The sequence below is a fragment of the Salmo salar genome, chromosome 12 (genome assembly GCF_965601325.2).
Source record: "Salmo salar chromosome 12, fSalSal1, whole genome shotgun sequence".
In the NCBI taxonomy this organism is placed as follows: domain Eukaryota; kingdom Metazoa; phylum Chordata; class Actinopteri; order Salmoniformes; family Salmonidae; genus Salmo; species Salmo salar.
The window spans coordinates 36,495,485-36,521,932 of NC_138302.1; the positions used below are offsets into that span (position 1 = coordinate 36,495,485).

The 26,448-nt window shown below is 41.8% G+C and overlaps 1 protein-coding gene across 1 annotated transcript; it reads left to right on the forward strand.

The window, feature by feature from the left end:
- LOC106564833 (uncharacterized) lies at positions 1-26,132 on the forward strand. Its single transcript, XM_014131268.3, has 4 exons — positions 1-628; positions 1,484-1,677; positions 2,007-2,175; positions 22,925-26,132. Exons 1-4 carry the CDS (start codon positions 250-252, stop codon positions 24,295-24,297), a joined length of 2,115 nt encoding a protein of 704 aa, XP_013986743.3. The 5' UTR covers positions 1-249; the 3' UTR covers positions 24,298-26,132.
- Positions 26,133-26,448: the final 316 nt, after the last annotated feature.

Sequence of the window (26,448 nt, forward strand, 5' to 3'; positions counted from 1 at the left end):
TCAACAACAACAACACGGCTACTGATTCACCAGCTCTGTACTGTTAGCTTGTTAGCCAACATAAAACCTACCCATTGCATCACTTTAGACCATTTTTTTGTGTAGCTACATGAATATTAGTGGTTTAAACACAATTCTGATAACGTATGTACTAGTTGATTTAAACGGAATTTGCCATTTAAGATTGATACTGAGCCTAGCACTAGGGCAGTCGCTCATGCTAACGTTAGCTAGCTAACATCCCTGACAATGAGCTCACAAAGCTTCTCCCCCGCTGCTAAAAAAGAGGTCTGCTGGACAGAGAAAGAACCTCTGGGGCTGAACATTGTCGTAAAAGAAGAAGAGGGGGATACAGTAAAAGGAGAGGAAGACGCTTTCAGAACGATGAAGGAGAAAGGGGAGACTATCACATTGAAAGAAGAAGAGGGGGTTGTTATGGTGAACGAAGAGAAAGGACCTTTTGTAGTGAAAGAGGAAGTAGACGAATTCAGAATGAAAGAGGAGACTATCACATTAAAAGAAGAACAATATTGCATAGTGAAAGAGGAAGAGATAGCTATCTCAATAAAGGAGGAGGAAGACGTTTTGGAACTGAAAGAGGAGGAAGGAGAGGAGACTGAAGACACCAGTGAGTTTTGTCACATATAGAACAAGGTTTTGTCTAGAAGGGATTTTACAGATTTTGTCAAAATTGACTTTTCCTAGCAGGTTTAGGAGAACTGATGCAGCAGGTTAGGGTTAGCTAAAATGCCCCCCCAAAAAACTAAATCTGACAAAATCTGTATCCCACCTAGCCATGATTATAGAACAAGGAGCCAGATGTTTCACGGGATGTATAAATCTGAAGCATCCGGTTGGAATTTCCATTCCCCATCAAATATGTTGAGGAGAGGAAGGAAGCCCAGTGTCCAGCAGTGGGAGAGTATGGAGTGAGATGGAACTGGGCCAACATTCAGCTAATTTTCAAAATCTACAGAACCTTTAATCACAAAACAAGAATATGTTACGAACAGGCTGGTACGTTTTGTAGACTTTACCCTTTGCTAAAGTAAAAGAAAAATGGTGGTGTTTAGAAGAGCAAGGGCGATTTGAGTTATTGCACACACGCACACACACACACACACTTCACAGAGTAGGGGTGCCATAATGGCAATATGTATGTTTGTTCTGCCCACTATGCTTCATTTGATCCCATTGGAAACAACAGACTGTGGTGTATCTTGGGTTAGTTATACAAATCTTTGATATTGTCTTAAAAACAGGGGCACAAACTGTGCAGTTGTTGAACCGATGTGTGGTTTTAAGAGGCATTCTACTGACCTCCGTTTTTTAATATATTTTTTTTTCATTTTTGTTTAGTTTGTATTCAGAGTTCGCTCTCCGACTGAAGGTCCTTGGATGAAGAGAGTGATATGCCTGGAAACAGGTAGAGAGCCAGCTACACCCTTTGTTTTAACCAATAGTTGAACTCTTCCCTTTACAGAACCAAGGCAAAATGCTGTTTTCTGGCCCTCCCAGGGCTGTATAGTGAAAGAGGACATCAGAAAGATACAGGGAGAATATAGTGTGGCACCTGTGAGTCCCAGCCAGACTGTTGATAATGATGACAATGCTATTCACTGCAATGAAGAATGGGACATGGAGGACAAGGATTGGTTTCCTAGCAACCGGCTGGAGGTAAGTATTTCCCAGTCATTGAGTGTTTTGGTTCTCAACAGTCCTTCCTTGATTCCTCTCATTCTTGATTCTTCAACCTCCTTCTTTGAATACATTGGAGGAGAATATTTGAGGTTCCTCCAAATGTCCTATATATGTAAATGCACTTAGCAAATAAAGGTGATTCTGATTGGACTTTCTCTTCCAATGCAATTTGGGAAGGAGGTCCAGAGAATGAGAGGAATCAAAGAAAGACTGCTGAGACTTTTGAGAATTCAAAATTCCTTGACATGTAGGAGAGTTTCATACCCTAAATTGATTCTGTCATTATTTCCGCATGTGTTTTCCAGGACACGTCTTTCCCGCCCCCCTCCCATTTCCTGGAGTCCTCAGGTCGTGCCTCACTGTGGGGTCTGAAGAGGGTGTCTGTGCGGCTAGTCGATTGCAGGAAAACACCGGGGCTGAGTGAAACTGCGAGAGAAGGAGATGAAAAGGGAGATTCAGATTCAATGTCATCAGGTAAGAATAATGGTGTGTGTGGATTAGACTCCAATCTTCTGTAACAGTTCATTAATTGATCAATATTTATTTATTGACCCATATTTGCAAAACATAGCTATTTAGTGTTGATTAGCAGCTCATCTGTCAGGGCTATACAGTGCAACCGTTTTGGTCTCGTATAGGGCTGTGGTGGTCCCGGTGATTGTCAAGCAAGTATCTGTCGGTCTCACAGTATTTGACCGTTAATTAATCTTGAACACATTTAGCATCGTCTGGCTTCCACACACAGCCTACAAGCCACTGATGCAGAACTTTGGAACATCTACATTTTAAAAAGTCGAATAAATCCATGTAATAAATCCATTATTTACTTTAGACTGGTCTAAAGAAACATGATATGAAGAAAATGTATTCTATTTCAGAAGAACAGAATAGCATACTCTGAGTTGTCCTTATGGCATAGCCAGATCAGGACCTAACATATGGCTGTGGGCTACACTAGTTCATTTAGCAGACAAGATTTGCTTAGAATTCCATGGCATTATTTTATAGTATGAAGAATACAATTGAACAAAGCTGAATAAAATAGAAAGGATATTTTCTCCAAACAATTTGAGGGAGTGCGCTCTTATATGCTTAATTTAGTGTTATTAATGTAACTTTAGTCGTTCTACAAACGTTGGGCTATATGTTTAGATGTTTAATACATTGTCAGGCTGCATGATGTGACTCTAATGATGATTTGAAAAAAGTTGCCTGAATGGCATGGGCTCTGCTTTGTTTCTACACACTTCATCAGTCCCTCATTCACAATTTGACAAGCACTTGATAATGCCTTGAATTTCCCGGCGGCATCCCCTTTGTGTGGCCATAATACACCCTAAAAAATATCCCCTTTGCAGCCCTTTTCCCTGAGTGCAGCCTGCTCCGAAGCATCTATCATCTCACTCACACGGCTCTCCATCACGTGATTGGGTCTTTCTCACAGGCTACAAGTGAAGACACTTGTAATAGGTTAAGAACGTGTGCATAGGATAAGGACGCTTGCAGTTGCGTCCCCAATGTGTCTATCGGGGACGCAACTGCACGCGTCCTTGTCCTATTCCGAGGTGCATATTGAAGATATTGGAAGAACTGTCCATATTTACTTTTCGTCAGCCAACAAGATGAGTAGGCCTAACGAACAGCAACAGCACTAACCTATGTCAATCTACTATCCCCCATAGTACAAAAGTTGACCTATTCTGTGCAAGAAATACATATTCCAAACATAGTCTGGGACAGTTGTGGGATGTGAGAGATCTCAAATTAATACAACCACTAGCTTTAAAAAAAAACTACGTAGTGTGGCTGACGCAACAGATCAGAACGTTTAGCTTAAAATGTTGCTAAACTATTAAGCTATTTCTTCACATTATAAGCACTGCAATGTGCACACGGCAGTAGGCTATAAGCACAAAGGTTCCATTAGTGGGAAAACATCATCATCAAAAGTAACCACAAATGTGATTATGCATGGAATGCTTTTATTATAAAGGTGCATTGTTATGGTGAAAATGATCTTCCCCAAACTTGAACCTCACTGCACTGTATGCCAGTTAGGCTCTACACCTGTTGTAAAACCGATTTAATGTGCTTCATTTTAAGAAGTTATTTGGCCACTTTAGTATCAAAACATATAGAACAATGGGATAGGCTACATGAGGTGTGCGACTATGATGAAAACATAAAAAATCTTTGTTTCTTACCTTAAGCTGGGCATCATTCACAAGGGATGATATATAATTCACAAGTGATAGGCTAATGTCACATGTCAGACTATTCTTGTTTTAATCTTGTCTTTACATATACTAAATAATATATGTGTGAAATTCGCTTTGATTTAGAATAGACCATTATCATGCACATGTCTGGAAACGGCGGGGGAAAGAATACATGTCATCTCTGCACTTAAATAGCAAATGTGGCTCATTTTTATGACAGCCAGGTAGGCTATACACCTGTTGTAGAGTTAAGCAATGTGCTTAATATTTGCTTAATATTAGGAAAGTTGAGAAATAAATATAGTAGGAATAGCCTATAGAAAGCTGATGGGATCCTCTTTTTAATAGATGCCATCACTCTGTTTTCTCGCGCAATTGCATAGCCTATAGAAATATTGTGCAACAGGAGCCCATGGGCCCTCATGAAGTGTTGGATTAGATTTTCGAAACATTTGCATTGATGTGAGAGTGATTAGAGGGACAATAGAGTGCTGAGTAACAGGCAGTTAGCAAGTTTGGTAGACTACTAATGACCATCAGCAGCATCAGAACTTAAGCCTAATTACCGTGACTAAATGGTCCCGTGGAATTTGACAGCCTTTCATGACTCATGACTGCTGGTGTGGTGATAGTACGGTCATCGCGACAGCCCTAGTCTCATATACTCTGAAATATTTTGCTGTGCGACGTGGAATTTTAATTTGGGACACCAGTATGCTTAGAAAAAAAGTACTTTGTTGTACTGCAGCCTCTGAGTGCCATAGCGAATACACTGAGTACACTGAATGCTTGCACCATTACTACAGAGAAAACCACGTCTTTCTAGCCCAGACCCATATTTCCTGCGCTTTTTTGTTCTTTGTATCGCAAATTTGCGGGACCGCTTTTTACATTCCTAAACCATGTCGCAGGCCATTCTAAAACTACTCACGAGCTGCTTTTTGATCAAGTAATTGGTGTATCGTAGACAACAAAGGAAAGGGAACCCACAGTACTTGTCTTCACATGTCTATACAACATGTGGATAGGAAGCTATTAAAAATGGGAATTCTAATGTGTGTTTGTTTCATGGGTTAAGGACATTGGTGACCTTGCTCCAAGTGATGTCAGCTCTGTAGGTCAGTGGTTCCTATCCTTTTCTGTTCCGGGGACCACCAAGTCACCTTTAAAAGCTCTTGAGCTCCACCATTACCGTAGTCAATTTTGCGTTAAATATCTTAGCAGTCAAATTTAGAATCTATTTCATCAGTGAATGTATGTACATATTACAGGCCTATTATTAATAAATGCGTGTTCCATGGATAATTGTCTTCACAATAGACAAACATAGGCTCATTATGTTAAGAACTACCCAGAGTATGACATCTTGTAACTGTACAACAAACATAGTGATCCAAAACGTTGACACTGTACACCGAGTGTACAAAAAATTAGGTAAACCTTCCTAATATTGAGTTACACTCCGTTTTGCCCTCAGAACAGCGTCAATTTGTTGGGGCATGTACTCTACAAGGTGTTGAAAGTGTTCCACAGGGATGCTGGCCTATGTTGACTCCAATGCTTCCCACAGTTGTGTCAAGTTGGCTGTATGTCTTTTGGGTGGTGGACCATTTCTTGATACACACGGGAAACTGTTGAGTTTGAAAAACCCAGCAGTGTTGCAGTTCTTGACACACTCAAACCGGTGTGCCTGGCACCTACTACCATACCCCATTCAAAGACACTTATTGTCTTGCCCAATCACCCTCTGAATGGCACACACACAAGCTAGTCGCTGTTTATTATCTATGCATAGTCACGTTACCCTTACCTACATGTACAGTACCAGTCAAAAGTTTGGACACTCCTACTCATTCAAGGTTTTTTCTTTATTTTACTATTTTCTACATTGTAGAATAATAATGAAGGCATCAAAACTATGAAATAACACATATGAAATCATGTAGTAACCAAAAAAGTGTTAAACAAATCCAAATATATTTTAGATTCTTCAAGTAGCCACCCTTTGCCTTGATGACAGTTTTGCACATTCTTGGCATTGTCTCAACCAGCTTCATGAGGAATGTTTTTCCAACAGTCTTGAAGGAGTTCCCACATATGCTGAGCACTTGTTGGCTGCTTTTCCTTCACTCTGTGGTCGAACTCATCCCAAACCATCTCAGTGGGGTTGAGGTCGGGTGATTGTGGAGGCCAGGTCATCTGATGCAGCACTCCATCACTCTCCTTCTTGGTCAAATAGCCCTTACACAGCCGAGAGGTGTGTTTTGGGTCATTGTTCTGTTGAAAAACAAATGATAGTCCCACTAAGCGCAAACCAGATGGGATGGTGTATTGCTCCAGAATGCTGTGATAGCCATGCTGATTAAGTGTGCCATGAATTCTAAATAAATCCCCGCCAGTGTCACCAGCAAAGCACCCCCACACCATCACACCTCCTCTTCCTACATGCTTCACGGTGGGAACCACACATGCAGAGATCATCCGTTCACCTACTCTGCGTCTCATAAAGACACGGCGGTTGGAACCAAAAATCTCAAGTTTGGGGTCATAAGACCAAAGGACAGATTTCCACCGGTCTAATGTCCATTGCTTGTGTTTTTTGGCCCAAGCAAGTTGATTTTGAGATGTGTCTGTTACTTGAACTCTGTGAAGCATTTATTTGGGCTGCAATTTCTGAGGCTGGTAACTCTAATGAACTTATCCCCTGCAGCAGAGGTAACTCTGGGTCTTCCTTTCCTGTGGCGGTTTTCATGAGAGCCAGTTTTATCATAGCGCTTGATGGTTTTTGCGACTGCACTTGAAGAAACTTTCAAAGTTCTTGACATTTTCATATTGTCTGACCTTCATGTCTTAAAGTAATGATGGACTGTCGTTTCTCTGCTTATCTGTGCTGTTCTGGACATAATATGGACTTGGTCTTTTACCAAATAGGGCTATATTCTGTATACTACCCCTACCTTGTTACAATACAACTGATTGGCTCAAACGCATTAAGAAGGAAAGAAATTCCACAAATTAACATTTAACAAGGCACACCTCTTAATTGAAATGCATTCCAGGTGACTACCTCATTTTGTATGTGTATTTATTATGGATCCCCATTAGGCAGCAGCTGCTCTTCCTGGGGTCCAGCAAAATTAAGGCAGTTTATACAATTTTAAAAGCATTACAATACATTGACAGATTTCACAACACACTGTGTGTCCCCAGGCCCCTACTCCACCACTACCACATATCTACAGTACTAAATCCATGTGTATTTATAGTGTGTGTGTGTGTGTGTGTGTGTGTGTGTGTGTGTGTGTGCCAATGTTTGTGTTGCTTCACAGTCCCCGCTGTTCCATAAGGTGTTTTTTAATCTGTTTTTTAAATCTAATTTTACTGCTTGCATCAGTTACTTGATGTAGATAGAGTTCCATGTAGTCATGGCTCTATGTAGTACTGTGTGCCTCCCATAGTCTGTTCTGGACTTAGGGATGGTGAAGAGACCTCTTGTGGCATGTCTTGTGGGGTATGTATGGGTGTCCAACCTGTGTGCCAGTAGTTTAGACAGACAGCTCGGTGCATTCAGCATGTCAATACCTCTCATAAATAAAAGTAGTGACGAAGACAATCTCTACTCCACTTTCAGCCATGAGAGAGTGACATGCATATTATTAATATTAGCTCTCTGTACATCCAAGGGCCAGCCGTGCTGCCCTGTTCTGGGCCAATTGCAATTGTGGCACCTGACCACACGACTGAACAGTAGTCAAGGTGCGACAAAACTAGGGCTGTAGGACCTGCCTTGTTGATAGTGTTGTTAAGAAGGCAGAGCATCGCTTTATTATAGACAGACTTCTCCTCATCTTAGCTACTACTGCATCAATATGTTTTGACCATGACAGTTTACAATCTAGCGTTACTTCAAGCAGTTTAGTCATATCAACTTGCTCATTTTCCACATTATTTATTACAAGATTTTGTTGAGGTTTAGGGTTTAGTGAGTGTTTTGTTCCAAATACAATACTTTTAGTTTTGGAAATATTTAGGGATAACTTATTCCTTGCCACCCACTCTGAAACTAACTGCAGCTCTTTGTTGAGTGTTGCAGTCATTTCAGTCGCTGTAGTTGCTGACGTCTATAGTGTTGAGTCATCCGCATAAATAGACACTCTGGCTTTACTCAAAGTCAGTGGCATGTCGTTAGTAAAAATTGAAAAGAGCAAGGGGCCTAAACAGCTACCCATGGTAATTCCTGATTCTAACTGGATTATATTTGAGAGGCTTCCATTAAAGAACACCCTCTGTGTTCTGTTAGACAAGTAACTCTTTATTCACATTTTAGCAGGGGGTGTAAAGCCATAACGCATACGTTTTTCCAGCAGCAGACTATGATCGATAATGACAAAAGCTGCACTGAAGTCTGACAATCATTTTATCATCAATTTCTCTCAGCCAATCATCATTTGTGTAAGTGCCATGCTTGTTGAGTGTCCTTCCCTATAAGCATGCTGAAATTCTGTTGTCAATTTGTTTAATGTGAAATAGCATTGTATCTGGTCAAACACAATTTCTTCCAGAAGTTTACTAAGGGTTGGTAACAGGCTGATTGGTCAGCTGTTTGAGCCAGTAAAGAGGGCTTTACTATTCTTGGGTAGCGGAATGACTTTAGCTTCCCTCCAGGCCTGAGGGCACACGGTCTCAAGTAGGTTTTAAATTGAAGATGTGGCAATATCGTCTGCTATTATCCTCAGTAATTTTCCATCCAGATTATCAGACCCCGGTGGCTTGTCATTGTTGATAGACAACAATCATTTTTTCACCTCTTCCACGCTGACTTTACGGAATTCAAAAGTACAATGCTTGTCTTTCATTATTTGGTCCGATATACTTAGATGTGTAGTGTCAGCATTTGTTGCTGGCATGTCATCCCTACGTTTCCTTATCTTGCCAATGAAAAAGGCATTAAAATAGTTTGCAATATCAGTGGGCTTTGTGACGAATGAGCCATCTGATTCAATGAATGAAGGAGTTGGCTTTTTTTCCCAAATTTTCATTTAAGGTGCCCCAAAGCTTTTTTCTATCATTCTTTATATAATTTATCTTTGTTTCATAGTGTAGTTTATTTTTCTTTAGTTTAGTCACATGATTTCTTAATTTGCAGTACGTTTGCCAATCAGTTTGGCTGCCAGACTTAATTGCCATACCTTTTGCCTCATCCCTCTCAACCATACGATTTTTCAATTCCTCATCAGTATTGACAGTGATTAATCAGTTGTAAAAAGGTTTTATATGGGCTATGATGGGACCATTTTTTCCTAATCAAGTCACATTGTTTTAAATAACTCCTGGCCCTGGGGGGGATGAAAACCCTGTCAAACTGCAGCTTCCTTATATTTGTTCATATAAATTATATTTAGACTAGATTAGGAGGGGGATTAGGAGGGGGATTTCCTCTACTCAGACACATAGATAACTGATAGACAATGGAACTCACAGGGCTGAGCTGGCTTTATGCATGTTTGCATCATGCAGGCCTATGCAACTGTAGGCCTTGTAAATAAAATGACACATCTGCCATCACTATCATGTTGATTGGTTCATTCCAGGTAATCATTTTGGATTAAAAACGTATAGGCAGCCTAGCCAGCCCAATTTTGAATATAATAGAAACGTGATCACGTTCACATTTTCTCCTGACACACAAATGGACTATACATAACGTTAACAATTAGTTTACCCTGACCAGATGGACAGGGAGCATAGGCTGTATGCAGCCGCTCTTATTAGTAACCTACAGTTGATCAGACGGAAAAATGTTTAGGTGTAGCCTAGGCTGCGGCAACATTTATGTCATGAGTTTTTGCTTGTCTGTCCGGAGTGATTATGTGTTATCGTCTTTGCTAAATAAATACCGGAGGAAAGTGCAAAGCCTACTTGAGTGCATGCGAAAAAAAATGTGCTGCGTCAACCTCTCTCTTTAATCTAACGTTTAATGGATGATGCGATGGGAGCTATCAAATCATTCGGAATTGTTTTCGACATCCCAGAAAAGATGTTCAACTTGTAAAGAATCGTAACGTGCAAGTACAGGTGGCTTGATGATAGGCTCCCTGTTAACCAGCTATACATTTCATACCAGTTGATATTGAACGCTCTCACCTTTTCATCCTTCTTCATGAAACTGATCTCAGGCAGAGGACGACCCTCGCTTTTAATTCACACCTTTTCCGTGTACCCCAGAGAATGAAAGGGGTTCTTCAACAAAAAGTCTGCACACGCTCACGCTGGTAGCTAGCTACTGAAGTTAGCAAGGCAACTTTAAATACAGTTGAAGTCGGAAGTTTTCATACACCTTAGCCAAATACATTTAAATTCCGTTTTTCACAATTCCTGACATTTAATCCTAGTAAAAATTCCGTGTCTTAGGTCAGTTAGGATCACCACTTTATTTTAAGAATGTGAAATGTCAGAATAATAGTAGAGAGAATGATTTATTTCAGCTTTTATTTTTTCATCACATTCCCAGTGGGTCAGAAGTTTACATACACTCAATTAGTATTTGGTAGCCGTACCTTTAAATTGTTTAACTTGGGTCAAACTTTTCGGGTAGCCTTCCACAAGCTTCCCACAATAAGTTGGGTGAATTTTGGCCCATCCCTCCTGACAGAGCTGGTGTAACTGAGTCAGGTTTGCAGGCCTCCTTGCTCGCACACGCTTTTTCAGTTCTGCCCACACATTTTGTATAGGATTGAGTAGAGGGCTTTGTGATGGCCACTCCAATACATTGACTTTGTTGTCCTTAAGCCATTTTGCCACAACTTTGGAAGTATGCTTGGGGTCATTGTCCATTTGGAAGACCCATTTGCGACCAAGCTTTAACTTCCTGACTGATGTTTTGAGATGTAGCTTCAATATATCCACATAATTTTCCTACTTCATTATGCCATCTATTTTGTGAAGTGCACCAGTCCCTCCTGCAGCAAAGCACCCCCACAACATGATGCTGCCACCCCGTGCTTCATGGTTGGGATGGTGTTCTTCGGCTTGCAAGCATCCCCCTTTTTCCTCCAAACATAATAATGGTCATTATGGCCAAACAGTTCTATTTTTGTTTCATCAGACCAGAGGACATTTCTCCAAAAAGTACGATCTTTGTCCCCATATGCAGTTGCAAACCGTAATCTGGCTTTTTTATGGCGGTTTTGGAGACGTGGCTTCTTCCTTGCTGAGCGGCCTTTCAGGTTATGTCGATATAGGACTCGTTTTACTGTGGATATAGATACCTTTGTACCTGTTTCCTCCAGCATCTTCACAAGGTCGTTTGCTGTTGTTCTGGGATTGATTTGCACTTTTTGCACCAAAGTACATTAATCTCTTGGAGACAGAACGCGTCTCCTTCCTGAGCAGTATGACGGCTGCGTGGTCCCATGGTGTTTATACTTGTGTACTATTGTTTCTACAGATGACTGTGGTACCTTCAGGCGTTTGGAAATTGCTCCCAAGGATGAACCAGACTTGTGGAAGTCTACAATTTCTTTTCTGAGATCTTGGCTGATTTCTTTCGATTTTCCCATGATGTCAAGCAAAGAGGCACTGAGTTTGTAGGTAGGCCTTGAAATACATCCACAGTTACACCTCCAATTGACTCAAATGATGTAAATTAGCCGATCAGAAGCTCCTAAAGCCATGACATAATTTTCTGGAATTTCCCAAGCTGTTTAAAGGCACAGTCAACTTAGTGTATGTAAACTTCTGACCCACTGGAATTGTGATACCGTGAATTATTAGTGAAATAATCTGTCTGTAAACAATTGTTGGAAAAATGACTTGTGTTATGCACAAAGTAGATGTCCTAACCGACTTGGCAAAACTATAGTTTGTTAACAAGAAATTTCTGGAGTGGCTGAAAAACGAGTTTTAATGACTTCAACCTAAGTGTACAGTCGTGGCCAAAAGTTTTGAGAATGACACAAATATTAATTTTCACAAAGTTTGCTGCTTCAGTGTCTTTAGACATTTTTTATCAGATGTTACTATGGAATACTGAAGTATAATTACAAGCATTTCATAAGTGTCAAAGGCTTTTATTGACAATTACATGAAGTTGATGCAAAGAGTCAATATTTGCAGTGTTGACCCTTCTTTTTCAAGACCTCTGCAATCCGCCCTGGCATGCTGTCAATTAACTTCTGGGCCACATCCTGACTGATGGCAGCCCATTCTTGCATAATCAATGCTTGGAGTTTGTCAGAATTTGTGGGTTTTTGTTTGTCCACCCGCCTCTTGAGGATTGACCACAAGTTCTCAATGGGATTAAGGTCTGGGGAGTTTCCTGGCCATGGACCCAAAATATTGATGTTTTGTTCCCCGAGCCACTTAGTTATCACTTTTCCCTTATGGCAAGGTGCTCCAGCATGCTGGAAAAGGCATTGTTCGTCACCAAACTGTACCTGGATGGCTGGGAGAAGTTGCTCTCAGAGGATGTGTTGGTACCATTCTTTATTCATGGCTGTGTTCTTAGGCAAAATTGTGAGTGAGCCCACTCCCTTGGCTGAGAAGCAACCCCACACATGAATGGTCTCAGGATGCTTTACTGTTGGCATGACACAGGACTGATGGTAGCGCTCACCTTGTCTTCTCCAGACAAGCTTTTTTCCGGATGCCCCAAACAATCGGAAAGGGGATTCATCAGAGAAAAGGACTTTACCCCAGTCCTCAGCAGTCCAATACCTGTACCTTTTGCAGAATATCAGTCTGTCCCTGATGTTTTTCCTGGAAAGAAGTGGCTTCTTTGCTGCCCTTCTTGACACCAGGCCATCCTCCAAAAGTCTTCACCTCACTATGCGTGCAGATGCACTCACACCTGCCTGCTGCCGTTCCTGAGCAAGCTCTGTACTGGTGGTGCCTCGATCCCGTAGCTGAATCAACTTTAGGAGACGGTCCTGGCGCTTGCTGGACTTTCTTGGGCGCCCTGAAGCCTTCTTCACAACAATTGAACCGCTCTCCTTGAAGTTCTTGATGATCCGATAAATGGTTGATTTAGGTGCAATCTTACAGGCAGCAATATCCTTGCCTGTGAAGCCCTTTTTGTGCAAAGCAATGATGACGGCACGTGTTTCCTTGCAGGTAACCATGGGTGACAGAGGAAGAACAATGATTCCAAGCACCACCCTCCTTTTGAAGCTTCCAGTCTGTTATTCTAACTCAATCAGCATGACAGAGTGATCTCCAGCCTTGTCCTCGTCAACACTCACACCTGTGTTAATGAGAGAATCACTGACATGATGTCAGCTGGTCCTTTTGTGGCAGGGCTGAAATGCAGTGGAAATATTTTGGGGGGATTCAGTTCATTTGCATGGCAAAGAGGGACTTTGCAATTAATTGCAATTCATCTGATCACTCTTCATAACATTCTGGAGTATATGCAAATTGCCATCATACAAAATGAGGCAGTAGACTTTGTGAAAATTAATATTTGTGTCATTCTCAAAACTTTTGGCCACGACTGTATGTAAACTTCCGACTTCAACTGTAAATTGCACTTACTGGACAAAAAATGAAATTCTTAACCCAAGAAAACAATTTATAAAATACCTCTTTCTCCTGTAATTTGAAAAAACTAATTTGAATTGAATAATGTCCCAAAAATGCTCATCTATCACTCTTCACTCTTAATCTCTATCCAACAATGTCACCAAGCTTCTCAACACACAGAACCCCCAAAATGCTCAGTGGCACAATCCCAATACAACACACTAGGTTCGTTCTCTGATCCTACATCTATGATTGGATGGACAAAATGTCAGTTCATACTGCAAAAGCTTTGATTGGTTGGAGGACGTCCTCTGGAAGTGGTCATAATTACCATATATGTCTACGGAAGGGGGTGAGGCCTACCAGCCTCCTAGGTTTTGTATTGAAGTCAATTTAGCCAGAGGGGGATGGAAGCTAGCTGTCCTCCGGCTACGCTATGGTGCTAGCCCAGACAGTGCTGTTGAAGTTACTGTAGACCTTCATTGCAAAACAGTGTATTTTAACCAATTATTTGGTGACATATATTTATTTAGTATAGTTTTATCTAAAAAGGATAACTTTTTTAATGTTTCACTATTTTTATTTTTATGAAATTTCACTGAGGAGGATGGTCCTCTCCTTCCTCCTCTGAGGAGCCTCCACTGGAGTGCGCATCATAAAAACGGCTGGTAGTCTACACACTTTGTTATTATCGGTCAATCAAAGCAGCACTACTGTCAGAAGCTCCATGTGTACCAAGCGATGTGGAAGATTTGTAATCAATGCAACATTTAATTACAATTACAGAATAAAGTTGTCACAATGAGAAGCAGTAGGCTCCAATGATCAACCAACAGGTAGGCTGTTGTTTAATATGAATAGAGTTGTTGTAGACCAGGACGCGGGGAGCGCTTCTAAATAGCCTCAATTAGCCTAGCTAACTAACTTAGCTGGCAAGTGTAGCTATCTGGCTTCTTGATGCAGTCAAGACAGACACTATCAGATGAGATGATAGACAACATATTGCAGCGACATATTTGTCTAACTTGCGCGAGTCAGTTTGGCTATTTACTCTCTCTACTCTGTGTCAGACACAACCGGCCCCTACTCACTCACGCCCCATCCCCCACGTCTGTGCTGAAACTACTAGAGTGCACCGCCTCTCCTGAGTTGCGCGAGCATTGTCCAATTGAAGTGTTGTCTTTAAAACACATGTACACTGAACAAACATGTAATCACAATATGTAGTGTTAGTCCCATGTTTCATGAGCTGAAATAAAAGATCCCAGAAATGTTCCATACGCTCAAAAAGCTTATTTCTCTCATTGTGTGCACAAATTTGTTTACATCCTTTTTAGTGAGCATTTATCCTTTGCCAAGATAATCCATCCACCTGACAGGTGTGGGATTTCAAGAAGCTGATTAAACAGCATCATCATTACACACGTGCACCCTGTGCTGGGGACAGTAAAAAGCCACTCTAAAATGTTTTGAGGGAGCATGCAATTGGCATGTTGACTGAAGGAATGTCCACCAGAGCTGGTGCCAGAGAATTGAATGTTAATTTCTCTACCATAAGCCGCCTCCAACGTTGTTTTAGAGAATTTGGCAGTATGTCCATCCGGCCTCACAACTGCAGACCACGTGTAACCACCCCAGCCCAGGACCTCCACATCTGGCTTCTTCACCTGCGGGATGGTCTGAGGTGAGCCACCCGGATGGTCTGAGGCAAGCCACCCGCCCCATCAATGTTAATGGGGGCCTGTTCGGCCCGCCTTTTCCTGTAGTACACGATCAGCTCCTTTGTCTTGCTCACGTTGAGGGAGAGGTTGTTGTCCTGGCACCACACTGCCAGGTCTCTGACCTCCTCCTTTTATAGGCTGTCTCCTCGTTGTCGGTTGGTCAGGCCTACCACTATTGTCAGAAAACTTAATGATGGTGTTGGAGTTGTGTTTGGACTCGCAGTCGTGGGTGAACAGGGAGTACAGGAGGGGACTGGCCTCCCGAGTGGCTCGGTGGTCTAAGGCACTGCATCGCAGTGCTAGCTGTGCCACTAGAGACCCATGGGGCGGCACACAATTGGACCAGCGTCGCCTGGGTTAGGGGAGGGTTTGGCCGGCAGCGATGTCCTTGTCCCGTTGCGCACTAGCAACTCCTGTGGCGGGCTGGGCTTAGTGCACGCTGACACGGTTGCCAGGTGTACGGTGTTTCCTCCGACACATTGGTGCGGCTGGCTTCCGGGTTAAGTGGCATTGTGTCAAGAAGCAGTGCGACTTGGTTGGGTTGTGTTTCGGAGGACGCGTGGCTCTCAACCTTCGCCTCTCCCGAGTCTGTATGGGAGTTGCAGCAATGAGACAAGACTAACTACAAATTGGATACCACGAAATTGGGGGTAATAAAAAATAGGAGGGGACTAAGTACACACCCCTGAGGGGCCCCTGAGGATCAGCATGGCAGACGTGTTGTTGCCTACCCTTACCACCTTGGGGCGGCCCGTTAGGAATTCCAGGATCCAGTTGCAGAGGGAGGTGTTTAGTCCCAGGGTCCTTAGCTTAGTGATGAGCTTCGTGGGCACTATGGTGTTGAATGCTGAGCTGTTGTCAATGAACAGCAATCTCACATAGGTTTTCCTTTTGTCCTGGTGGGAAAGGGCAGTGTGGAGTGCAATTGAGATTGCGTCATCTGTGGATCTGTTGGGGTGGTTTGCGAATTGGAGTGGGTCTAGGGTATCCGGGAGGATGCTGTTGATGTGAGCCATGACCAGCCTTTCAGAGCACTTCATGGCTACTGACGTGAGTGCTATGGGGCGGTAATCATTTAGGCAGGTTACCTTCGCTTCCTTGGGCACAGGGACAATGGTGGCCTGCTTGAAACATGTTGGTATTACAGACTCGATCAGGAAGAGGTTGAAAATGTCAGTGAAGACACTTGCCAGTTGGTCCGCGCATGCTTTGAGTACACGTCCTGGTAATCTGTCTGGCCCCTCGGCTTTGTGAATGTTGACCTGTTTTAAGGTCTTGCTCACATCGGCTACCGAGAGTGTTATCACACAGTCATCCAGAACAGCTGGTGCTCTCGTGCATGGTTTAGTGTTGCTTGCCTCGAAGCGAGCATAAAAGGCATTTAGCAGGCTCGTGTCACTGGGCAGTTCCCTTCTGGGTTTCCCTTTGTTGTCCGTAATAGTTTTCAAGTCCTGCCACATCCGACAAGCGTCAGAACCGGTGTAGTAGGATTCAATCTTAATCCTGTATTGACGCTTTGGTTGTTTGATGGTTCGTCTGAGGGCATAGCGGGATTTCTTATTAGCGTCCAGATTAGTGTCCCGCTCTTTGAAAGCGTCAGCTCTAGCCTTTAGCTCGATGCAGATGTTGCAGGTAATCCATGGCTTCTGGTTGGGATATGTACGTACGGTCACTGTGGGGACGATGTCGTTGATGCACTTATTGATGAAGCCGATGACTGAGGTGGTATACTCCTCAATGCCATTGGATGAATCCCAGAACATATTCCAGTCTGTGCTATCAAAACAGTCCTGTAGTGTAGCATTCTGACCACTGACCACTTCTTTATTGGGTGAATCACTGGTACTTCCTGCTTTAGTTTTTGCTTGTAAGCAGGAATCTGAAAGGTAGAATTATGGTCAGATTTGCCAAATGGAGGGCAGGGCAGAGCTTTCTATGCATCTCTGTGTGTGGAGTAAAGGTGGTCTAGAGTGTTTTTCCTTCTGGTTGTACATGTGACATGCTGTTAGAAATGAGGTTAAACAGATTTAAGTTTGCCTGCATTAAAGTCCCCGGCCAATAGGAGCGCCGATTCTGGATGAACTTATGGCCTTGTAGAGTTGGTTGAGTGAGGTCCTAGGGCCAGCATCATTTTGTGGTGGTAAATAGATGGCTATGAATAATATACAGTTGAAGTCGGAAGTTTACATACACTTAGGTTGGAGTCATTAAATCTTGTTAACAAACTATAGTTTTGGCAAGTTGGTTAGGACATCTACTTTGTGCATGACACAAGTAATTTGTCCAACAATTGTTTACAGACAGATTATTTCACTTATAATTCACTGTATCACAATTCCAGTGGGTCAGAAGTTTACATACACTAAGTTGACTGTGCCTTTAAAACTTGTTAGGGATAGGAATTTTGGATGACTGAGGTTTCCAAAGTAAACTGCCTGTTACTCAAGCCCTGAAGCTAGGATATGCATACGCATGGTAGTATTGGATAGAAAACACTCTAAAGTTTCTAAAACTGTTAAAATTATGTCTGTGAGTATAACAGAACTGATTTAGCAGGCGAAAACCCGAGGACCAATTTCTTTTCTGTTGACCTGCCAGCCAATTCCAAGCTTAAGCTGTATTCTGAAAAACCAACGAGGAATAGTTGTTTATCCTCAGGAAAAACTAGTCTCATTGCGCTCGTGACCGAGGGAGCGCGCTGCGTTCTTTTCCTTACCTATTGGAAAATAGTTCGCTCCGTATGAAATATTATCGTTTATTTAGATATTAGAGTACCTAATAATGAATTAGAAACGTCGTTTGATTTGTTTGGATAAACTTTACTGGTAACTTTTGGAACTCCTATGTCTGCATTCTGAACGGGTGGATTACTGAACTCAATGACGCCTACTGAACAGACTATTTGGGATATAAAGAAGGAATTTATCGAACAAAACGACCATTCATTGTGTTCCTGGGACTCTTGTGATTGCGATCAGAGGAAGATCTTCAAAGGTAAGTGACTTATTTTATTGCTATTTGGGATTTTGTGACGCCTGTGCTTGTTTGGATAATATGCTGTTGTGGGGCGCTGACCTCAGATAATCGAATGCTGTGCTTTCGCCGTAAAGCCTTTTTGAAATCCGACGATGCAGTTAGATTGCCAAGATTCTAAGCTAAAGAATCATGCATGACACTTGTATTATCATGAAGGTTTAATATCACGTTCTGTATTTTGAATTTGGCGCTCTGCGATTTCACGGATGCTGTCGAGGTGGGTCGCTAGCGGGACTCCTGCGCCAGAAATCTTGCAACCTTTCGGTTACTAGTCCAACGCTCTTATCACTAGGCTACCTGCCGCCCCATTTGAGTCAATTGGAGGTGTACCTGTGGATGTATTTCAAGGCCTTCCTTCAAATTCAGTGCCTCTTTGCTTGACATCATGGGAAAATCAAAAGAAATCAGCCAAGACCTCAGAAAAAAAATTGTACACCTCCACAAGTCTGGTTCATCCTTGGGAGCAATTTCCAAATGCCTGAAGGTACCATGTTCATTTGTACAAACAATAGTACGCAAATATAAACACCATGGGACCACGCAGCCGTCATACCGCTCCGTAAGGAGACGTGTTCTGTCTCCTAGAGATGAATGTACTTTGGTGCTAAAAGTGCAAATCAATCCCAGAACAACAGCAAAGGACCATGTGAAGATGCTGGAGGAAACATGTACAAAGGTATCTATATCCACAGTAAAACGAGTCCTATATCGACTTCACCTGAAAGGCCACTCAGCAAGGAAGAAGCCACTGCTCCAAAACCGCCATTAAAAAGCCAGACTACGGTTTGCAACTGCGTATGGGGACAAAGATCGTACTTTTTGGAGAAATGTCCTCTGGTCTGATGAAACAAAAATAGAACTGTTTGGCCATAATGACCATCATTATGTTTGGAGGAAAAAGGGGGACGCTTGCAAGCCGAAGAACACCATCCCAACCGTGAAGCACGGGGGTGCATGCATCATGTTGTGGGGGTGCTTTACTGCAGGAGGGGCTGATGCACTTCACAAAATAGATGGCATCATGAGGCAGGAAAGTTATGTGGATATATTGAAGCAACATCTCAAGACATCAGTCAGGAGGTTAAAGCTTGGTCGCCAATGGGTCTTCCAAATGGACAATGACCCCAAGCATACTTTCAAAGTTGTGGCAAAATGGCTTAAGGACAACAAAGTCAATGTATTGGAGTGGCCATCACAAAGCCCTGACCTCAATCCTATAGAACATTTGTGGGCAGAACTGAAAATGCATGTGCGAGCAAGGAGGCCTACAAACCTGACTCAGTTACACCAGGTCTGTCAGGAGGAATGGGCCAAAATTCACCCAACTTATTGTTGGAAGGCTACTCGAAACGTTTGACCCAAGTTAAACAATTTAAAGGCAATGCTACCAAATACTAATTGAGTGTATGTAAACTTCTGACCCACTGGGAATGTGATGAAAAAATAAAAGCTGAAATAAATCATTCTCTCTACTATTATTCTGACATTTCACATTCTTAAAATAAAGTGGTGATCGTAAGACAGGGAATTTTTCCCAGGATTAAATGTCAGGAATTGTGAAAAACTGAGTTTAAATGTATTTGGGTAAGGTGTATGTAAACTTCCGACTTCAACTGTACATGTAGAGATGAAACGGTATGAAAATGTCATATCACGATTATAGTGAGCAAAGTTATCACCGTTATCAGTATTATGGCGGTATTGTTAAATTGTGCTTGAAATGTAAAAGAAAATACTGATACACGCACTGAAATCATTTCACCAAGTTTTATATTGAAAACCAACAAACAACAAATACAATTAGCAGCACTATGCACTTTTTGTGTGCATAAACATGAAAATAATAACATTAACATTAAAGATGGCACCATGTGGCCATGAGAGGTAAAAGTTTCCCTAGTGCAGGTTTAAATGAACACAACCTTAAGCAAATCAAATAAACAAACAACAAATAAAATTAGCAGCACTATGCACTTTTTGTGTGCATAAACATAAAAATAACAACATTAACATTAAAGATGGCACCATGTGGCCATGAGAGGTAAATGTTTCCCTAGTGCAGGTTTTAGTGAACACAACCATGAACATAAGCAAATCAAATGTGCATATAAAAGCAACACAAACAAAGCAATGTGCATGTAAGAACAATACTACCATATGTAAACAAATCCAATGTGCAGGTGTTGACATTAAAATAACACAAAATATGTAAACAAATCAAATGAACAGCACTGATTGTATGTCCGTTTTCTCCTTCATAAAGAAATAAGGTGCTGCTGGCCTAACTTCCTGTATGTATTCATCTTTGTTTACTTGAGATTGAAATGTAAAAATGTCAGCATATTTACTTTGTCCAGTTTACGTAGTGATCTGCGAGGGGAGACGATGTGCCTGCTGGCACTGAACACTCCCTCTGATGGCACGCTGGTTGCTGGGATGCACAAAAGCTTCCTTGCAACCCTGGCAAGGTGAGGGAGCTCTTGGTGCATGGCCCCTCGTTGTTATAATTATTATTATTCGCACACGCACACAGTCTATCTTCTGTGTTGGATTTGAGTATATGCAATGACCCCATGGACAATTTCCATAAATACAAATGAGTCTTAAGAAGACGGTGATAGTAATTGCAATGACATAAATACAGGAGTCTTGTATAGGAGTCTATAGTGTTCCTCCTGTTGGAACACTTTTACAACCAAGTCGACGACTGACGGATTTTAAATGAACAAAATATGTTGGTTGGGTGACTAAACTACATGACGTGTTATCATGTGCAATGGGCGAATAGTCTGCAGACACAACGCATACAGCAGCAGAACAACGTGTAGTGTTTTAACAAGAGTAGGTAACACTGAAAGCTTCAGTTTACATTATTGACAAGCTATTAGCAAGTTAGAGAGACAAACCATGACGTTTTCCCCCATTCCAAAGTCCCCACATTATGCATTGAGCTAAAAGTTAACTTGCCTTGCATTGGCTATAAAGTAGTGGGTGGTGGTCACGAAGATGACTCAAAAGATTTGAAGTGTTGCAGTGTTTTTTGTTGTTGCATGTTCTGCCTTCAGGGTGACCATCTTCGATTAATTTTCCCTCAGCACTTTTGTAAAACCCAAAATATGACCACACTTCAGATTTGGTTCTCTTAGAAGGCTGAAAAATTTCCCGAGCGCTGTCACTGCCTTCCGCCATGTTTTCACACAAAACAAAACCCACATTGCATGCTGTGCCTGCACTAGACTGTTGCTAACTTTGGTTGATGTTGGACAGTATTTACCGTGAGTTTTTCAAAAACGGTTTTAATGATAATTACAATTTGAAATGGTAATACTAACCGTCGGGAATTTTACAGTGGTTTATTGTGAAACCAGTAACCATTTCATCCCTATATAGATTAGAACTCTCTTGGTAGATAGTGTGGTCTACAGCTTATCATAAGGTACTCTACCTCAGGTGAGCAATACCTCGAGACTTCTTTAATATTAGACATCGCGCACCAGCTGTTATTGACAAATAGACACCCCCACCCCTCGTCTTACCAGATGTAGCTTCTCTGTCCTGCCGGTGCATGGAGAATCCCGCCAGCTCTATATTATCTGTGTTGTTGTTCAGCCACGACTCGGTGAAACATATTATTTGACAGTTTTTCGATGTCCCGTTGGTAGGATAATCTTGATCATAGCTCATCGATTTTATTTTCCAATGATTGCACGTTGGCCAATAGAACGGATGGCAGTGGGCGTTGACTCTGCGCCCAAAATTCCGGGTTGTGAAAATACAATACATTTTCCTGACACTCCCCCTCGAACCTATAGTGCTACAGCCAGTGTTAAGATTTACTGCTGCGTTAAGTTTGTTTAAATAGAGCTCAGAGTGCATTATCACCCCTTCATTCTCTCGACAATATGAGGAAGATGACTGATTAAATATTTTATTCGTAAAATGTTCTTGTGTAAAAAAATATATATCACACTACACATTTAGGAATAATACAGGAGGCATTTGAAACGTCATGCACATTAAAACTTTCATATGAATAAAATGAAAGGAGTGGGAAAGAAGATGCTCGTGTATTGATAAGCACATCAATGACGGCATTATGATACACACACAATAAAAGAAAGACGGCACTTCTAATAGCGTATTTGCCACCTTAGCCTGCTGAATTTGCAAGATAACTTTCATTTTCATTTCGCCAAAAAATGAAAACGTGGCACTGACTCGCCCATGGATTGCCGTTTTCAGGGTTATCTCAATAAAGAGTTTAGCGTTCGTCTCACTAGGTTGTCCACGTGCTACATGGACAAGCAGTTACATGCCTGGCTGGAGTTAGTGGCAGCTGCAGGATCAATATCCACATCTGTAATGTGGATGAAGCCTGAGCTGGAATGTGAAGCTAACTGAAGCTGGCTTGTTTCAGAAAACCATAAGTAGATGTAGCTAACCTTATAATTTACCCCTCAGAACCCCAAATGTAAGCTTGTTTTACTCCATTGTTTGTATACACTGTAATTGTAGTCCATTAGGTCTAATAAATGCATAACAGTCAAGTTCTATTTTGTTTTTATTAGGCTACAAAACACTACCGCCATTCTGTGATGACGTGCACTGTTGTTTTTATTGATGGATCTAGTCTTGATTAAATCTCATAGGAAGACAATTTTATCATATGGAGGTTTCATTCAGGTCTCTGTTTAGTATTTAACTAAACACTCTGTTTGTCTTTGGCAGGAGAGAGACTAGACTCTCACTCGAACAGCGGAAAGTGTACTTCAGGGGAACCAGACCCAGAGATGCCCAAACCAGCGAGACAACACCGCTGCTCGCAGTGTGGAAAGAGTTTTACTAAGTTACGGAACCTAAAAGATCATGAAAGAATACACACAGGTGAAAAGCCTTACCACTGCTCACAATGTGAAAAGAGTTTTACTCAGTCAGGGCACCTGAAAACACATGAGAGGACGCACACAGGAGAAAAGCCTTACCCCTGCTCCCAATGTGGAAAGACTTTTACCCGGTTAGGGCACCTTAAAGACCATAAGAGAACGCATAAAGGGGAGAAGCCTTACCATTGTTTTCAGTGCGGAAAGAGTTTCACCCAGTCAGGGAACCTGAGAACGCATGAGAGAATACACACTGGGAAAAAAAACACACACTCTGTAGAGAGGCCTTTCCAATGCACTCAGTGTGGAAAGAAATTTATCAGGTCAACTCATCTGAAAGAGCATAAGAGAACACACACAGGAGAAAAAACATTCCAATGCACTCAGTGTGGAAAGGGTTTTACTTGGTTATGGACCCTGAAAGACCATGAAAGAACACACACAGGAGATAAGCCTTTCCAATGCTTCCTGTGTGGAAAAAGTTTTACCCATTTAGGGAACTTAAAAATGCACAAGAGAATACACACAGGGGAGAAGCCTCACCACTGCTCCCAGTGTGGAAAGAGTTTTACCCAGTTAGGGCACCTGACAACACATGAGAGGACACACACAGGAGAGAAGCCTTTCTACTGCTCCCTGTGTGGAAAGAGTTTTACTGAGTTAGGGAGCCTGAAAAAACATAACAGAATACACAAAGGAGAGAAGCCTTTCCAGTGCTCCCTGTGCGGAAAGAGTTTTACCCAGTTAGGGAGCCTGAAAACACATGAGTGGACACACACAGAAGAGAAGCCTCACCTCTGCTCACAGTGTGGAAGGGGTTTTGTTGAGTTAAGGGGCCTGAAAGAGCATGAGAGAATACATACAGGGGAAGAGAAAACATACCACTGTTCTCATTGTGGGAAGGGTTTCGGGCGATCAGGGCATCTAAAAGTGCATGAAAGAACACACACTGGCGAGAAGCCGTATCAGTGCTCCCAGTGTGAAAAGAAATTTTTCTCATCAGGGGACCGGAAATCACATGAGAGAACACACTTAGTAGAGAGGCAGAGGGCTTTCCAATGCTCTCAGTGTGGGAAGAGATTCATCCAGTCATCTCATCTGAAAGATCACATGACAATACACACGGGAGAAAAACCATTCCAATGTTCTCAGTGTGGAAAAGGTTTTACCAGGTTAAGGAGACTGAAAACACATGAGATGACACACACAGGAGATAAATAATCCTTTCAAATCCTCTTAGTGTGAAAAAGCTTTTACCCGGTTAGGATATCTTAAAATGCATGAGATGACATGCAGGGAAGAAGCCTTTCCGCAGCTCCCAGTCTGGAAAGAGTTTTACCTAGTCAAGATACTTGAAAAAAACATGCGCTAACACACTTTGCAGAGAATCCTTGAATAAATCCACACTGCAGGAAAATATATTTTTATATGATTAAGTTAACTCATTGATCCTGCTTTGTTGTATACCCCTCAGGTCTAAGTCTGCGAAAAGGAAAGCAGGCCCAGTCCTTGCTGTTCTGCCACCCTAGGCGAGAAAATAAATTGACGCCATCCTCCTCTCTCTCCGCAAAACTAGAATAGTGTGCCGTGTCCACCCAGTGGTGGAAAAAGTACCCAATTGTCATACTTCAGTAAAAGTAAAGATACTGTACCTTAATAGAAAATGCCTCAAGTAAAAGTGCAAGTCGCCCAGTAAATTACTACTCGAGTAAAAGTATTTGGTTTTAAATATACTTAAGATTCAAAAGTAAATGTAATTGCAAAAATATACTTACAGTGCATTCGGAAAGTATTCAGACCCCTTGACTTTCCACATTTTGTTTCTTTACAGCCTTATTCTAAAATTGATTAAATTATTTTTTCCCCTCATCAATCTACACACAATACCTCATAATACCAAAGCAAAAACAGGTTTAGATTTTTTTGCAAATGTATAATTTTTTTTAATGGAAATATCACATTTACATAAGTATTCAGACCCTTTACTCAGTACTTTGTTGAAACACCTTTAGCATCAATTACAGCCTCGAGTCTTCTTGGATATGATGCTACAAGCTTGGCACACCTGTATTTGGTTCAAGTCCCGGGCTCTGGCTGGGCCACTCAAGGACATTCAGAGACATGTCCTGAAGCCACTCCTGCATTGTCTTTGATGTGTGCTTAGGGTTATTGTCCTGTTGGAAGGTGAACCTTCTTCCCTGTCTGAAGTTCCTGAGCACTCTGGATCAGGTTTTCATCAAGGATCTCTGTACTTTGCACTGTTCTTCTCTCCCTTGATCTTGACTAGTCTCCCAGTCCCTGCCGCTGATAAACATCCCCACAGCATGATGCTGCCACCACCATGCTTCACCGTTGGGATGGTGCCAGGTTTCCTCCAAAGAGTTCAATCTTGGTTTCATCAGAACAGAATCTTGTTTCTCATGGTCTGAGAGTCTTTAGGTGCCTTTTGGCAAACTTTTTTTTAATCCGTTTTAGAATAAGTCTGTAATGTAACAAGATGTAGAACAAGTCAAGGTGTCTGAATACTTTCTGAATGCACTGTAAGTATCAAAGTAACAGTATAAATCATTTAACATTCCTTATATTAAGCAAACCAGATGCCACAATTTCTTTTTTTCTTCTTTTTTTACGGATAGACGGGCACACTCCAACACTCAGACATCATTTACAAACAAAGAATTTGTGTTTAGTGAGTCTGCCAGATTAGAGGCAGTAGGGATGACCAGGGATGTTCACTTGATAAGTGTCAATGTTTTAAAATGTAACTTTTATTTAACTAGGCAAGTCAGTTAATAACAATTTATTATTTACTATGACGGCCAAACCCGGACGACGCTGGGCCAATTGTACGCTACCCTATGGGACTCCCAATCACGGCCGGTTGTGGTACAGCCTGGTGTCTGTAGTGACGCCTCTAGCACTGAGATGCAGTGCCTTAGACCGCTGCGCCACTCGGGAGTCTATGTTAGTAACAAGTTCTTTTGGGTGACAGGGACAATTCACGGAGTAAAAAGTAAACGTAAAAAATATAAATAGTAAAGTACACCCCCCCCCCCCCCCCCCCAAAAAAAAAAAGACTTAAGGTGTACTTTTGAAGTATTTTTACAACACTGTGCCCCTCCATGTGGTACCGTTTGTAAAACATGCAGTTGCATTGGATTTATTAGTTCTGGTGTTAGTCCTGGTTCCTGACAAAGGTTTTTCTATTTAAGCTTTGAATATCAATTCCCCAAGTTTATCAGGCTTTATCTTGAGACTATTTGCTATGAGAATCAACGTGTTTACACAGCGGGAAATGCAGATGTATTTTCTTAGCTATAATCAGCTGGTCAAAAATTCAGGGATACAAATCTTAAACACTTATCTATTTTA